The 14,635-nt window shown below is 36.9% G+C and overlaps 1 protein-coding gene across 2 annotated transcripts in view; it reads left to right on the forward strand.

The window, feature by feature from the left end:
• Positions 1-245: 245 nt before the first annotated feature.
• ston2 (stonin 2) overlaps positions 246-14,635 on the forward strand; it is a 29,017-nt gene continuing 14,627 nt past the window's right edge. Inside the window, exons 1-3 of one of the 2 annotated variants that reach the window (XM_056267162.1) lie at positions 246-331; positions 7,100-7,272; positions 8,076-8,240. In XM_056267162.1, coding sequence (XP_056123137.1) covers positions 7,194-7,272; positions 8,076-8,240 — 244 coding nt within the window. In that variant the 5' untranslated portion in view covers positions 246-331; positions 7,100-7,193. Of the gene's footprint in view, positions 332-7,099; positions 7,273-8,075; positions 8,241-14,635 lie in introns of those variants that run through there. The other variant, XM_056267164.1, reaches the window with a different exon arrangement.

Here is a 14,635-nt window from a genome sequence, read left to right on the forward strand (position 1 = left end):
TAATATAATATAATATAATATAATATAATATAATATAATATAATATAATATAATATAATATAATATAATATAATATAATATAATATAATATAATATAATATAATCTGGGGGCATCTGGGGGCAACTTTCTTCGATACTCCACCAGATTTGCATCTGATTGGACATTTGATGCAGCGCTGCTGTACCTGTCCAATCATGTGACAATAAGGTGGGGCCTCGAACAGCGCTGTTTCAACTGTCCAATCAGCTGTGAGTAAGGTGGGGCATTAGAGCTAATTCACCGGGAGCGAGTGAGAGCTACAATCTGCTCAGACTCAACAACACGGTATCGGTATGTAAATATTCCTGTGCACTTGTTTTTAGCCTTGTCGCCGTGTTATATACAATACTGTCGACTTAATTTGCTTAATAATCTTGAATTATTTTCAGAGATATATGTTATGGGATAAATATTTAAGTTACATAAGTTACCATGAAACTATATGTCTAACATGTTGCAACAACAGGTTGTTGTAAGCGCGTGTGCTTTGTTTACATTGGCAGCAGGATATGTGTAATACGTGGCAAAAAGTTATCAAATATCTGAACACGCATATGGAAGATGGTTTAATGTGAAGTAGATGTAATAAGGAGACTTTTCTAGTTGTTTTTGTGCCATTGTTACATGATGAAGCATGTCTTGCTCATTTGACAATAGAACACAGCGGATTGTTGTTGTCTGATCAGCATTAAGATGATAATGAAAGGAAACGATCATATCTGATGATATTGTTGTGCGACACGAGCATTTTGTGCACTTCTGCAGCTAAAATTATTATTAAATTAAAAGTCCCAGTACTTAGCCTATTTTGTTGTTTCACTCATCAGTCTGCTACAATTGTATAATGCATACATTTATCTATCGTTGTCACATCTTATTTTTGATACATGTATGACGCCATTTTTGCATGTTCAGAATTTTTGAAGGGTTCATCAATGATTTTGAAGCCCCCGTAGTCACTAATTTTACCAAGGTTACCACAGTAAAAAAAGAAAAAGAAAAAAAAGTATAGGAACTTCTTGAAATGTGATGATTTCCGCATCTTTTCATAATTTTGTGAAAAAATCATAAAGACTAAATTTAATCATCTTTTTTTAGTGTCAGTATTCAGGCTGTCTTAAAAGTCCAGGTGATACTTTAAAAGGTTGATGATTCATGCTGCACGGCATAGATTTTTGTCCAATCAAATACTTTCTAAAGTTGCGTTTCTAAAATGCCCCATCTAATACCGCTTGCCCAATACCAACTTTTTTAAAATGAGACAATACCTTTATGTCCCACCCCAGTTTCTATAGGAAATCCATCAACAGAGAAAATAAAATGGTTCTTGTCGAGAAGGTCGTGGACAATACTAAAGTTACCAAAGTTTGTTGTAATCGCAAGCAATAACTAGTAACTATGTTAGCCTACTATGGTACAGAAACCGTGGTTACCATGGTAAATGTTTGTAAGAGGCGTTGAGTTCCTCAGGGAATAGTGAAACTGAAACTGCTTTGAAAAGCATGTGGAGGCGGTGGTGCCCATGTTTTTGTTGTTTTGTATAGTTATGTGATTAACATAGCATGTCAGAAACCTTTTTCTTGGTGAGTCATTGCTAGAACTGGACTTGTATGGTTTGCTTTTGTCTATAGAATTAGAAACACACGAATTGCAATGTCCTTGTTGGGATTTACCAGACTATGAAGCACCACTCTATTTTATTATCTAAAAATCTACTCATAGACTAGGCCTAACCCTAAATAAATATGACATTTGAGATATAAATCAATACATAATGAATGGACCCTGTATGAACCTTTGTCAGGTTTTGACATTGACATTTTCATCGACATTGACAAAATTTTGTTCCCACAATATTCCCACAAAATATATGTGTATTTTACCTGCCTGCATTAACTCAATTATATTTAGTCTCACTTAAGGTAAAAAGAAATGGTGTAGTTGTCAGCATACACTATTTATCTTCATACACAGGGTACATTACCGCAAGGTAAATGTGGCTATCCAGGGGTAAATGACCTTCATTTGCTGCATTTATTTGTCCCAGGTGGTGGATTGACCTTTTTACCTATACATGGATTCAGTTACTTGTATTTGTTTTTACTCGTTCTACTTGTTTTGGAACCGGTGGCAGTGTCTTTGAAGACTGAGCGCAGCAGGATTTTCTGGTAGTGTCTGGGAGATTATGGTGTTATTCATGTGAGCTTCGCTGCTCTGTAAACAGTTTCTCTGTGAACTTGGCATGAAGCTGAGAACTTTTGGGAGGCAGGGGGTTGTATGCGCTTTTTTATTAAAATCTAACCAGTCTTTGTTGTATTTTGGTGCATTGCTGAGTTTTAGTGAGACAGCCCAGCAAGCCCACTCCATGAGATAAAGCTGTAGGGAATGGCAGAGTCTCTCTTGCCAAGCACAGTACGGGACATTTGCAGGAGTTAAGGTGGCTGATCTGGCTCTGCACTGGCCCCTTTAAACCTGCTGGAACCATTAATGCCAGTGGTTAGTGAGGGGGGACAAAGTCCTTACCATATACACATTTCACAACAACAACAACAACAACATAATCTGGCTTGACTGATGCAAAACAAAACTTGACCACTCAAATCTTGATCACTTCTTCAATTATAATCAAGCTGTCTGGAATCAAACACCTGTTTTTGTCACATTGCAAAACTACTCCAGCCACATTATTTCCCCCATTTACTGAATTGTTTTAATATTTTTTTATTTACAAATATCATACTGTATGTCTGATGGAATGCTATGAATTTTATCTGTCATATATTTTGGTTGCTACACCAAAGACCCAGTGTTATTTAAGGGTTATTTTTTATACTATTATAGTATTTATTAATATTTTGAAGTAGCTGATATTTTAATATTTTATTTTAGTTCCAGTTGTAGTAATTGTGCTATGTGCTTTTTCATTTTTTATTAGTTTTTGTCTTAAAAATGCACTCCTCTGACTCATTAGACGCTATAGTAAATAATGTTTTTCTTTTCTTCTCATGATGAGATACACCTGATGCTTGCGCTCTGCTACGGTCACATATGTAGACTGTCCGTGACCACCATGCATTTTGAGGTCCAGGTGTGGCTTGACATTGCAGCACCACCACAAAGATAATAACTGTTTATTCCTGCATTTAGACACTTTGTTTTTCCTTTTTGGTTTGTTTGTCTTTACTCCTATCCTCCTATCCACATGTACTGCGTGATGCAAATTCACTTAGACTGTGAGCTCTGACAGCAGGAAATTATGCAGTGTCTATAAGCACAGTCTGAATAATGATGTCATGCATGATCATGAGCTCGCGGATGGTCGTGCGAGTGAGAGATTTGACACAGTAAGAGAGTTTTGCAGGCCAGCTATGCCAAACGTCCGAATATTGTGCACATATCTTGAGGATGACTGCATGCACCACTGACATAACTGACAGACTGCCAAAGCCCAAGCCTGTTGGAGTCTGAGAAGTGGATGGAAGTTTTGTAAGATTTTTCAGCTGCACACATTGGTGTTGCTTTGAAATTTTGGCTGCACACTCTGAAGGCTCCAGAGAGCAACTAAAATGGCCAGAATTCAAAGTTTTCACAATAATTTAAAATCTAGTCAGATAGTGGAATTTCATTTGCATCTGTGTGTGTTTGCCAGATTTGATTAAGTAAAATTGTCTGGGTTTTGTCACTTTGGTCTGTTTATTCTTGGTTTGGTGACAGAGCTCGGACACTCCTATTGTCTTGGGATAGTTAGCATGCGGTTCCGAGTTTGCTCATGACAACATGAGTTGTTTGTTTTATGTGCGGAACGGATGGTTTTTGGATCCCTGCAATAGTTTGGTTTTGGTTCTGTGTCAGGGTTCGGACATTCATGCTCCGTTTGTTTGTCTTCTGTGAGCACACAGGATAAGCATTCATTTCTTATTTAGAGTATCATTCCATTAAAAAAAATTTATTCATAATTTAGGGATAGTTTGCCCAAAAATTTTAATTCAGTTTCTTTACATTTACCGTACTCACCCCTGTGTCGTTTCAAACATGTATGACTTTCTTTCTTTTGCATAACATAAAATAAGATATTTTGAAAAATGTTGATAACCAAACTATAGGCCTATCTAAATACCAATTCCGATGCAGCTTCTGAAAAAAAAATCATGGCCGATGTAACCTAAAAGTTTTTTGTAATAAATTCTGTTGAATCAAATTAAATATTTATTTCTAAAACTACTTTTTGTAATGTCTATGATGCTTTTCTCATTTCACACAATAATGACTTTAAGGCCTGGTTTCACAGACAGGGCTTAGATTAAGCCAGGATTAGACCTTAGTTCAATTAGGACATTTAAGTAGCTTTTATTAACATGCCTTAGAAAAAACATTACTGGTGGTGAGCATCTTGAGACAAAACAATGGCAGGGACATAAGATATGTCAGTGCAAGTTGCTTTCAGTTAAAACAGCTCAAACATGCATTTTGTCTGAGACTACTAGGCTTAAAGGAGTAGTTCACTTAAAAAAAAAAACTTTTGCTGATAATTTACCCACCCCCATGTCATCCAATATGTCCATGTCTTTCTTTCTTCAGTCTAAAAGAAATTAAGGTTTTTGATGAAAACATTCCAGGATTTTTCTCCATATAATGCACTTTACTGGGCACCAAGCGAAACGATAGGTCATTTAAAAAATAAATAACAGTCACGATAGGTCATTTAAAAAATAAATAAGAGTCACGAACGTGCATCACAGAACAGAGCAAGGCGAGCATGTGAGCTTATAAAACTTAAACTTTTTTTTATTTTTTTTTTTATTATATTATATGAACTTATTCATCGTCTGGTGTCATTTAAAACCATTTGAACAGTTTGCAGTTTGCACTGAAACTGTCATTTGGACCTTGAACCGTTTGGTGCCCATAAAGTGCATTATATGGAGAAAAATCCTGGAATGTTTTTATCAAAAACCTTAATTTCTTTTCGACTGAAGAAAGAAAGACATGGACATCTTGGATGACATGGGGGTGAGTAAATTATCAGCAAAAGTTTTTTTTAAAGTGAACTAATCCTTTAAGCCTTGTCTGTGAAACCGGGGGTGAATGATCTTTTGGGGGTAATTTCTCAGCCAAATTTGATGTGCGATTACTTAGATTAGGCCTAATTAATCGGCACATCATGTAATTAATTAGATTAAAAATTATATTCGCTTGACAGCCCTAGTATTGTATTTTTAAAAAGTGTCTCAAAGTGTAACAAGTAGTTACAAAAATAGTTACTGTTTAGCATTAATTTCCTAAAGACCCTACTAATTCATAATTAGTTTTGTGTTTTTTATTGTTAGTTTTCAGGCCATTTCACAAGAGAAAATGGTGGTAACTCAAGTTGTTTGACTTTGTTTCGTTTAGGACCTGAAAGCCCTGTTTATTTGTTAGCCCTGTTAACATGGTTTTATTTTTGTCATGTTAATACTTGACTCAAATTTATAAGTAAGAAGAACCTTTTAACTTTTAAATACAGTTACGTGACCGGACAAGAAATGGCTGAGGAATATAGTGCTGATAGACAGCATCCAAATCAGTAAATGACGGCTGTTGTTTTTCAGTGAGTATGGGTGTTGTGAGATGTTGATTGAATTCGGTAGTTGGAGGGAGGTGCTTGCTTTGTTTGGTGTGAAAAAGGGGGCTGAGGAAGGGTAGCGTATAGCCGGATTGTGAATGCAAAGGAGATTAATCAGAGCGAAAAAATGTTACGGAATTGGCCCCAATTTACTAGATTGTCCAGCACGTCCAAGTGTGTTTCCTCTATTAAAGTGTGTTTCCTGCATGGTCTTGATTTAGGAGAGAAAATAGGCCCCTCTCATGTGTAAAAATCCTGATCACAATGGTTCTCAGCTTTTGTTACTGTGCCTTTCCTCCTTTGTGACCTTTGAAGGGCATCGGTGACTTTAAGGTGGTGCATTCGTCACCCAGTTCCTTGTGAACACTAATGAGACATTAGAGTGCAGTGGTCCTTGACACAAACTTTGATTATATTTACAACAACACACTGCTTTAATCTATGACGTTGCTTCTAAGAAGCCAGAGGGGCAGTAGTAGCTCTTTGTGTTATAAATAGTTTTCAGTCAGACATTTATCAGTAGTCTTTCCTGTGGCTTCACACAGCCTCCATCCGGTATAGAAAGGCGCTGTCGGGGCATGTTGTTTTCTGTTTGGCAGTCAAAAACACTTACACAAGCCTTCTGTGTTTACTGCTGTCAATTCTTGCTGTCAAAGCCTCAAATTTGCAACCTTTTTGTTTTCTCAACAAATGCAAACATAACTCATCCTGTAAAGCCAGTAGAGCAATCCTGTAAAGTAGAACGAATCTTCATTATTTTGAATGTTGTTAAAACTATTTTGTGCCCACTCATTGTGTCAAAACCTGCATGAAATCATTAGGACAGACATTTTAATAACATCTTATTTAACATAAATTAGCAAAGTTGAAAAGTTTGATCAATTTCAAATCAGCAAAAAAAAAAAAAAAAATCAATTATCAATGGAAGTTCACAGGTGACATTTCAGATGCATAGCTATGTTTTAATAAAAACAAAATACAGATAATTATCATTTATTATAAATAACGTTTGGGGTCAGTAAGATTTTGAATTAATACTTTTATTCAACAAGGAAGCATGCAATTGATCAAAAGTTACATTAAAGATATTTATAATATTACAAAATATATTCTATCTCAAATATATATATATATTTTAACTTTTTATTAATCAAAGAATCTTGACAAATCACAGTTTTCAACATTGACAGGAATAAGAAATGTTTCTTGAGCATCAAATCCACATATTAAAATGATTTCTGAAGGATCACATGAAATGTATAATGTATACTGTATTTATATTTATGTTCTGTTTAAAAACAGATTAAACAAACCTTGTTTATTGTAATTATTTTAAATATTTTGACTCTTGATAGCAACAATAACTTGTTTGGCCAGTAGTTTAAAGGAAAATACCTTCGTATTAAAATGGATCAAATCCCCAATGAATAGCTAATGTTTTCTTTTTTCTTCTTAAGCCTTCCTTAGGTGGGCATGGCGTTCAAGATTTGTTGGAGTGAGACAAAGTTACAAGGTGCAAGCAACTGAAGACACAGGACAGAACAACTCCCCATGGCTGCTACAGCCAGTAGAAGAACTGGAACTCCGAGACCGGGGTGGGTCGCTTTTTCAGATGAGGAGTCACAGGCAGGTCAGTACAAACACTGTCTTTACTCACAAGTCACTAGATATTTTGTGGGTTCAGTTTTCTGGTATCAAACATGGTAAAAAAAAATGTATACCTTGAATACTCTGCTGATGAAAGTAATAAATGTAAATGTAAACTTACCTATTTGACCAGTCAATAATAGACCTTCTTTCAGAGATAATCTTCAGTCTTTACAATGTTAGGTACTGTATAAAGGTACTAGGTCATGTAATTTTCAGAACTCGCAACTTCCAAAACTGTTTCATGGAAGTTTTGTCTAAGTGTTTTTGGAAAGATGAACAATTTGTCAGCTGAACAATTGGCATGTTGTTAAACTGCAGGACAAACCAATTGAACACACTGTACTTCTATCCCTCACAGCCTTATTTTCATTCGTGTAAAAAATGTATAATGGCACTACCCTGACTATCTCAGTTTTACACAATTGGAAAACCTTGTCCAATCTTGGATAGGATTGTTGAATGTTACTTTACATGGCAAATAAAGGCTATAGATGACGTTCTTGTACCTAATTGAAAAATAGTTTTGCACCATTCATAAGGAATTATAAAGACATGTAACCTTTTGTGGATTGGGTATCAGTTTGTTTTACTCTGTCTGAGTTTTGTGTTCAGACCTTTCCGTGAGATTCCTGTGTCCTTGGGTCATTGCTCCATAGTGATTACTGCGGGAACGGTCCAGAGCTCTTGCACCCTGCTAGATTTAACATTCAGCTGTGACATTTCAACTGAGCAGAGGCTGTATTTCACTTACCGTGTTTGTGTATTGTTTCTTCTGCTCTGTAGATGAGGACCACCTCCAGCCCTCTTTAGACCAGCCTGTGCTGGACTCCTCTACTTGGGCAGAAGTACCATGTGTGCCTGGCAACAAGACAGAGCAGACGAATTCCTGGGTTCAGTTTGATGACAAACCATGGTCACCCTCTCCTCCTCCCTCAACGCAGGTAAAAGGTATGAGAACTTCTTAAATCAGTTTATTTTTTATTGCATAAAAGGTGGAATCTCACTTTGGGATTCACATGCTATGCTCCCTAAAGGTGATGATACACAGGGCAACTTTTTGAGCAAAGATCTAAATGATCTAGATAGAAATGTATTGCCCATTTTCAATGGGAAAGTGCCCAAGCAACAATCGCTCGGCAAGATTGCCCAGCAACATTGCTCAAAAAGTTGCCCTATGTATCATCACATTAAGGGATGTTCAGGATTCAGTACAATACAATCCATCATCCTTTAGTTTGTTTAAAAATCATTGACAATACTAGAAAACAGGGAAATGCAATGCAAACAGTTTCGAAAGGGGTCATATTGTAAGGAAATAAGATCTTCTGAGAAAAGAGTTCTGTAAGGTTAAGGATTCCAGTCTTAAAACAAACTTCCGACCATTTGTTGAAACTGCCCTGCTTTTTTATATATTTTTTTTTATTAATTTTTTAATAAGGAGTTCATGTAAGTGCATGTACAAGCTTCACATTTCTGCATTTCCTCTGTTTCATAAAATTAGTAATAAGTTTCATAATGAGACTCAAAATAAACTCAAAATAATGTGAGACAGATGCTTCCTCAACAAGTGAGTACGTGACTCATGATATTGACAATTCCCCTGGAGCAACCTGGGGTTATGCCTTGCTTGAGGGCACAAAGGCAACCTTTCAATACCAGCCTTGAGCTTCTAACCATTACACCACACCCATTTCAACAAGGATTTCCCAATGTTTCCAGTTTTCCTGAGAAACATTATTCTACTGATTCCTATAAATAAGTTGACTTAGTTGGGTTGGGCTGATTAGGACTGTGTCACTTCCTTTAGGCCTGAGACTTGGTCTAGTCTTGCCTGTCTCTGTTTATCTCTGTCTGTCTCTTTTTTGCACACATTGACTCACCCACCCCCACTCTTGTCAAAGCCGGCAGCTTTGCCAGCAACTCTTTCCCAGGAAATCTCCTGTGAGAGGCCGGGTGCAGCAACACGCAAATGACCAAACCCTTCAAACCCTAATTGAAGCCATAAGCAGAATTTTCATCTCAGTGTTGTTGCTCTTGCATGAAATCTGACTATGGATGAAGTCCAGGGTGCAGCCAGTCTATCATTCTTTCATAATATGATCACAAAGAGATCAAGCCTGGGTTTGTTAAAGTACTGCTTATTTACTCTGATTACAGGGGCTGTCCAACATATGATTTCAGGTTTGATGCCTTTATTTCCATGTGTGGTCTAGAGGAAGGTTTAGCAGCCAGGAAGCCAATGTCATATGTTGGGTTTATCCAACCACAGTGTCTTAAATTATTTATATTCAAAGGCATCCAGATTCATATTATTTTACATCAAATTAATTCTAAGGGGGGGGAAAGAAAAGAGTAAAAGCTGTTTATCTTTTATTGCTAATGCAGCAGAAACCTCACGTTGCCATGGTTATATTAAATAAGTATATTGTGAACATAATGGTATAACCACTGTCCACTTTAGTGGCATGCAGCCATATATATATCTGAATAATAGGAAGGGCCCACCAGCTAAGAACGTATTGTTGCAAAATCTTAAGATATTGTATCTTACAATATGTTACCCAGTTGTAAAGTCACAAACAATAAAGACAGAAATGAACTTTTTATACATTTATATCAATTTAGGAAACAACAAACAAACAAAACAATGCATTTATATGAAAATAAATTGAAATTAAACCAGTTCAACAAATGAAAACAATATCCACTCTCATGGTCTATAAAGAAAGACTTAATCAGTAGAAAAGAAAATTACAAATGAAATCTTATAATTGAATGATTCTTTGAGTAATTAAGGGAATCACTACAAAGAAAATTGAATGTCCAAAGCAAAAAAAAAAAACCTTCAAGTGCTCTTCCAGTAGTCCAAGGAAATCCATAAAAAAACTAGATAGCCCACAAAATCACAGTCTTGTACTTAGGATATTTGTTAATCCACATGGTAATGCAGTGATATCAATCCATTGGTTTAGAAACCACTTGACGTCCATTTCAGTTGGGCCTTAGCAATTCATATGGACTCAACCGTCTCAAAATATAAAGTAACGTATAAAGAGTCCGTCTACAACAAAAAAAGAAAAAGATATCTATAGTACTATTATATAAATCAAAATGAAAAACAATTACACAACATAAGGAGGAACAAAACTTACATGATTGAACTGGAAACAATGTTTCTCAATCAGGACTCCAATAAGTGTTGCAGGAGGTGCTTGAATAAAACCATGCTTCCCTCTTCCAAACAACTGACTTCTTCTATACTCCCATCCTTTTAAATACCAGAGGTTCTAACGCTCATGAGCCCCCCTAGTGGTGAGTATGATATCACAGTAACAGCTAATACTGTTACATACCCCTCTCCTCAGAAAGAGATTTGCCATAACCATGACAAATCTTAAGATTTTGCACGTGATACGTTTCAGTACTGTCTGGATCAGAAATAAAAGAAACAGAATAATTAACTGGCCCTAACTTTTTGTTAACTTTTGCTGGCCCTTTCCACTTAGCAGACAGCTTAGCCATGAATCCTTCATCGGCTCTAGATAAAGGATGTGTCCGTGCCCAAACCACATCTCCCTCTTGGAAATGCACTGGCTTACGATGCTGATCATAGTATCGCTTTTGCTTGGCTTGAGCTCGGTTCACATTCTCTTTCACAATAGCAAGGAGTTCTTGTTGTCTGTCAAGGATGGGATATGCAGGGTTATTAGGATCAGGCGGTTTAGGTAAGGCTCTCTCCATTGGACCTTTTAATTTACGTCCAAGCGCTACTTCAGCAGGTGTAAAACCTGTACTTTCGTGGTAGGCTGTATTAATAGCAAACCTGAATTCGGCGATCCATCTATCCCAAAACTTATGGTGGTCTCCGACGTAAGAGGCAATCATGGTCTTCAAGTTTCGATTGACTCTCTCTGTCAGATTTGTTTGGGGATGGTAGGCTGTGGTCAGTTTTTGAATGACTCCCCACTGCTTGCACTACCTCTCTTTCTACCATGTCCTTCTTCCATCTCAAGCACAGAGCTCGATAGTGAAAAGCAAAGTCTCTGAAACTCTCTTGCACCTTGTCTTCTCTCCATCAGCTTCCTTACTGCCAACTCTTCATAATCCTCACTGAGAAAAGATAGCAGAAATAATTTTTTAAACTGTTTCCAATCACGGACATTCCCTTTCTCTGCCATCCACCAATCTTTTGCAGTATGTTTAAGTACAGCAGTTAAAGAAGCTAAAATTTCACTATTCTTCAAAGGTCGAACAGCGAAATACTCCTCACATCGTTCGATGAATAAGATAGGATCTTCATCCGGGCTATTGCTGAAACTAGGGAACTCAAGTTTGACTGGTGGGTTGTACTGGTTTGAACTGTCCATGACAGATTGATTATTTGACTGAAGACTGTAGGTTTGATCTCTCAGTGATCTGTGAACAGTACTGGTATTCTTAGGCTGATTTGGGGTGGATATAAAAGGCTGGAAAGCTTGTAATCTCTGTTCCAATTGTTGGTCTCTTCTCTTCAAACAGTCTAGCATTGACTGTCCAAGATCTTGAATGCTCAGTTCTAGATGTTTTTTCACTCTGCTGCACTCACGGTCTATTTGGTATAACAATTTATCTTCTGTAGCTTTGCGTTGCGATTCAAAATCAATGAAGGAAACTTGTTCACTCACACGTTGATTTATGTCGGTAATCTGCTCCTCGAGTTTGGTGAAACGTTCTGTGAGTTGTTCTAACATATCTGAAACAGCTGTGGAAGGATGGTGTGTCGGTTCTGCATAAATTTCAGGTGGTGGTGGAGGTAGAAATTGGACTTCCTTTTGGTCGTCGTCCACAATTTCTTCCTCCTCTGAATCAAGGTACAGATCACTGAACGTATTAATCAACTCTCGTAGTGGTTCTCTGTGGGTGCTAAATGGTGCAGATGAGAAATCTGTATTGGGTACGGGCTCATCCTCATCCAACACTTCTAGACTAGCCATTTTATTTATTTATTTACTAACGTGTAAGGGTTTATATGGTGACAAACACTGGAATATTTTCAACAACCTATATGAAGTCTGGTGGTCCCTGTTCGGGCGCCATTTATATAACCACTGTCCACTTTAGTGGCATGCAGCCATATATATATCTGAATAATAGGAAGGGCCCACCAGCTAAGAACGTATTGTTGCAAAATCTTAAGATATTGTATCTTACAATATGTTACCCAGTTGTAAAGTCACAAACAATAAAGACAGAAATGAACTTTTTATACATTTATATCAATTTAGGAAACAACAAACAAACAAAACAATGCATTTATATGAAAATAAATTGAAATTAAACCAGTTCAACAAATGAAAACAATATCCACTCTCATGGTCTATAAAGAAAGACTTAATCAGTAGAAAAGAAAATTACAAATGAAATCTTATAATTGAATGATTCTTTGAGTAATTAAGGGAATCACTACAAAGAAAATTGAATGTCCAAAGCAAAAAAAAAAAACCTTCAAGTGCTCTTCCAGTAGTCCAAGGAAATCCATAAAAAAACTAGATAGCCCACAAAATCACAGTCTTGTACTTAGGATATTTGTTAATCCACATGGTAATGCAGTGATATCAATCCATTGGTTTAGAAACCACTTGACGTCCATTTCAGTTGGGCCTTAGCAATTCATATGGACTCAACCGTCTCAAAATATAAAGTAACGTATAAAGAGTCCGTCTACAACAAAAAAAGAAAAAGATATCTATAGTACTATTATATAAATCAAAATGAAAAACAATTACACAACATAAGGAGGAACAAAACTTACATGATTGAACTGGAAACAATGTTTCTCAATCAGGACTCCAATAAGTGTTGCAGGAGGTGCTTGAATAAAACCATGCTTCCCTCTTCCAAACAACTGACTTCTTCTATACTCCCATCCTTTTAAATACCAGAGGTTCTAACGCTCATGAGCCCCCCTAGTGGTGAGTATGATATCACAGTAACAGCTAATACTGTTACAATGGGATTTATTGACAAAAAATCATTAGAGCACATTTGGATCTATCTGAAGTTGTGATTATGGTGATATCAGTGGTTTGGGAACCCTCAGGAAAAGGAGTGTTAGGTGGAGTAATCCCACATGTACGCATTTTTTCTTTTCTCATAGACTGAGAATATTATTCAAATCTTTAGAACTTTTCACTTGAAACATTGAGATTCCACTTATCACTGTCAACATGGATAAATTAAAATGTTTTGTTTTTAAATGCATTGAATTTGGTTCGAAAACTACTAGTAGTGTAATAGTATATGTGAATGAACAATGTTTACTTTTTCTCTCTGTTACTTGGATCGAAAAATGCATGTTTATTTGTCAGCTGAAGTCTTTTGTTCTGAGGCAGGTTGAGAGTGAGGAGGAAGTGATCTGAGGTGTGCAGCAGAGTGACCAGGTGTATGGTCAGTGGAGCAGCAGCTCGTGTAAATCAGGTCTAATTGGTTACCTGATTTGTGAGTAACCGCAGTAGATACTCGTTTGAGGTCGAATGAGGCAAGCAGAGTGTGGAAATCAGCAGTCTGAGGCTTTTCTAGGTGGATGTTGAAGTCTCCAAGAACTACGAGAGGAGTGCTATCCTCAGGGAAGGATGAGAGTAGCACATCAAGCTCCTCCAAGAAACTGCCAAGTTGACCTGGTGGATGATAGACAACTACAAAATGGATTTTAATAGGCCTAGTGATGTAGTGAAAGAGAGGTCACAAACAGAAAGATGAGAAGAAAAGTTGGTAAACAAAGAGAGAGTAAACAACAAGAAAATAATACTCAAGTGCCTTGTCCTTGCTCGGTGGAGTCGCGCAGGTAGAGTCGCTGGTCTTTACACTCTTCGGTCTTCACACGAGGGCTGCCGCGGTACTTGCTTTATACTCACCTGAAATGTCGTTATTGAATACAGCTGGACACGCCTTTGAAGCGAAACTGTTTACCTCGTGACTAAACGTGAACAAACGAGACTTCACCAACGAGATTTCGGCTCGTGAGCACAGTAAACAAACACTGTTTCCTAGTAACTACAAACTGTCACCGTCCCGTATACGGGACGCCTAAATTTACCTCGCTATATTACTATTAAATCCTAATCTAATTATGACAAACTATATATGGTTGGAAAGGTCTAAGACTCCTAAATAGATATTTGACTGCTGTTTTTTTGCTACAAATTATGTAGGAAGAGTAACCGATGATTTTTTGACAAGAGTGCACGTCAAAAAAATCTGCGTCATAACAGGAGTTCTGACCTTTGTCACAAAAAGTTGACGCAGACACCTTTAATAATTGAAACTTTGGTTTTCATGCTAAAAGTTCATAATAAAACATATCA

This window comes from Rhinichthys klamathensis, unplaced genomic scaffold, assembly GCF_029890125.1.
Source record: "Rhinichthys klamathensis goyatoka isolate OS25496 unplaced genomic scaffold, OSU_Roscu_1.1 h1tg000256l_1, whole genome shotgun sequence".
NCBI classification, from domain to species: domain Eukaryota; kingdom Metazoa; phylum Chordata; class Actinopteri; order Cypriniformes; family Leuciscidae; genus Rhinichthys; species Rhinichthys klamathensis.